This window comes from Apaloderma vittatum, unplaced genomic scaffold, assembly GCF_000703405.1.
Source record: "Apaloderma vittatum isolate BGI_N311 unplaced genomic scaffold, ASM70340v1 scaffold18431, whole genome shotgun sequence".
In the NCBI taxonomy this organism is placed as follows: domain Eukaryota; kingdom Metazoa; phylum Chordata; class Aves; order Trogoniformes; family Trogonidae; genus Apaloderma; species Apaloderma vittatum.
The window spans coordinates 20,222-22,822 of record NW_009698769.1 but is presented as its reverse complement, the minus strand read 5'-3'; the positions used below and the strand labels follow the sequence as shown (position 1 = coordinate 22,822).

General features: G+C 51.3%; 1 protein-coding gene across 1 annotated transcript; it reads right to left on the bottom strand.

Moving 5' to 3' along the window:
* Positions 1-313: 313 nt before the first annotated feature.
* Positions 314-1,586, bottom strand: LOC104267448 (adiponectin-like). The gene is given in 2 exon segments (XM_009878154.1): positions 314-822; positions 1,358-1,586. Coding segments are annotated over 2 exon segments (738 nt in total).
* Positions 1,587-2,601: the final 1,015 nt, after the last annotated feature.

Sequence of the window (2,601 nt, the reverse complement as noted above, 5' to 3'; positions counted from 1 at the left end):
ATCCTTTTTAAACTTTTGTAAGAGTTTGGGACATCCTGAGAGTTACTCTTTCATGATCTAATAGGAGGGGCATTTGATTCTGGCCCAACTTTCCACAAGGAACACAAGAGCAGAGGTAGAAGTGAGCTCTTGGTCCCATGGAAGCCCCTCACATATAACCTAACTGATTTCACAGGAGATGAAGTCCACCCTTGGCAATCGTTGCCCTTGCAAAAAGCAATTTTCTGGTAAATACAGTGTAGCTATAGCACAGGTGCCTCAGGACGCCGCCTGGGGTTAAGACACCTCATCCTTCCCATGTCGCACCCCTGCCTTAATGGTCATCCATGTCTGGGTACAGGAGGAAGCCCATGAAAGTGGAATCATTGACGTTGTCGGCATAGATGCCATTGTCGTCCCCATCCCCATACACCTGCAACCAGACCTCGTCCCCAGAGTTGAGGTGCAGGAGGATGGAGCCGCTCGCCTGGTCAGCGTTGTTCTTCTGGAACTGGTCGTAGGTGATGATCGCCGCCTTGCCGTTCTTGTAGAGGCTGACCTTGACGTCCTCCAGGTAGACCATCAGGTTGTAGGCGAAGTAGTAAGTGCCGGGGATGTTGCAGAGGAACTTGCCGGTGCTGGTGTCGTAGTGGCTCTGCTTGTTGTAGAAGATCTTGCTGAAGCGGATGGGGACGTTGGGGTAGGGGGCTCTCTCGGTCAGCCCCACGCTGAAGGCGGAGCGGTGCATGAAGGCGCTGTCTCCCTTCGGCCCAGTCGGCCCTGGGGCTCCAGGAATTCCCATAGGTCCTGGGGGGCCATCAAGGCCTGGCCGACCAGGTGCACCTGGGGTACAGAGTGGGAACAGGGAGTTGTATTTGTGCTGTGCCGGTAGCTGCTACCCACCACCTGAAATGCAGAGGTGGCTCTGACATGAGGATCTGCCTGGCATCACGGAGCTGAGGAAAGGCTGGATGACCTCCACGCCCCCCGTGAGCTGAGTCAGGGAGTGGAAAACCCACTCGCCCCACTGGCTGCGCGCAAAGCTGCTGAGAGCAGCACATCTGGAATAGCATCATTAATTGGACAAACAATCACCTGACCAAACTCTTTGACTTGAGTTGTGGATTCTCCATCCCTGGAGATACTCAAAAGCCGTTGGGACAAAGGTCAGGAATGATCTCTCTGGAAGTGTTCCAGGCCAGGGTGGACGGAGCTTTAACCAGCCTGATCTGGTGGGAGGTGTCCCTGCCCATGGCCAGAGAGTTGGAACTAGATGATCTTTAAGGTCCCTTCCAACCCAAACCATTCTATGGACTCACCAGATGCGAGACCTCCCAGGGCTGAGCATGGGGGCTGGGACTGCCCATGGGTCCAGCACCCCTCGTTCCGCACTAACCTGGGAATCCTCTCTCTCCCTTTGGTCCCTCCACTCCATCTTTCCCGTCCCGGCCGGGCAGTCCGTTGTGGCCAGGGTGACCGGGCATTCCGCCCATCCAGTTGGCACATGACATTTTGGGATCAGGCTGGACCTCCTGGGCAACAACCTCTCTGCGACAGGTGGTCACCAGCAGCAGCAAGCAAAGGAGGAAGCCTGATGGGCCTCTCATCGTCCTTCCTGATGCAGACGATCGCTCAGTGACCTTTAAAGGTTAATAGGAAGAAGAAAAGAAGTGAACAAAAGCCCCAGCCCTGGGTAAAATTTGAATCAGCATAGCTGAAGGAAAGCAATTCTACTCGCCCCAAGGGCTCCTCCGCATCCAGCCAGGTGCTGGTGTGAGCTCCCGAGCTCAGAAGCCTTTGAGCTGAGCCGGTGGTTTATCCCCTGCCTACAGCTGGCTAACCTGGGTCTCTCTAACATGGACAGAAACTACAGCCAGGCTCTCCATCCCTTTTCGTCCTATGAAATCATCACACTGTTAGATTTTTCCATCTGAATTATGTTTCTGGATTACGGGAAGATGCCTGTTGTTGTGTGATACTGCTTCTCGGGCAGAGATTATACCCTGATACAATAAAGGTGCTCTGTAAGTGGCAGAATAGGCAATAAAAAGTGTGTAAGCAGCGTGGCCATTAGAGTCCCTCAGCTCTGTCATTTCCAAGAAAAACAATATTTTGGAGCAGTTCCTTTTCAGGGTTGATTTTCCTAGGTAAGCTGTTTGTTATATTTTAAATAATGTCTTATTAGCTCTCATGTAATTGCTACAAAGGAAGCTAAGTACTGTGCTGGTTTTGGCTAGGGCAGGGTTAATTTTCTTCCTAGTAGCTGGTATAGGGCTCTGGTTTGCGTTTGGGCTGGGAACAGCGCTTGATAACACAGGGATATTTTCATTATTGCTGAGCCAAGGCCTTTTTTTCTGCCTCTGTTATTTTTCTTTCCATTACAATTTATTATTATTTCTATTTTATGTTAATTATTGAACTGTTCCTGCTTCAGCCTATGAGTTTTCTCCCTTTTTACCCTCCCAGCTCTCTTTCCCCCATCCCATTGAGGGAGAGTATGCCATGAGGGGGTAGAATCATGGCAGAGGGTTGGAAGTAGATGATTTTTAAGGTCCCTTCCAACCCAAACCATTCACGGCGGTGCGGTGCTGAGTTGCCGACTGGGATAAAACCAAAGCAAAG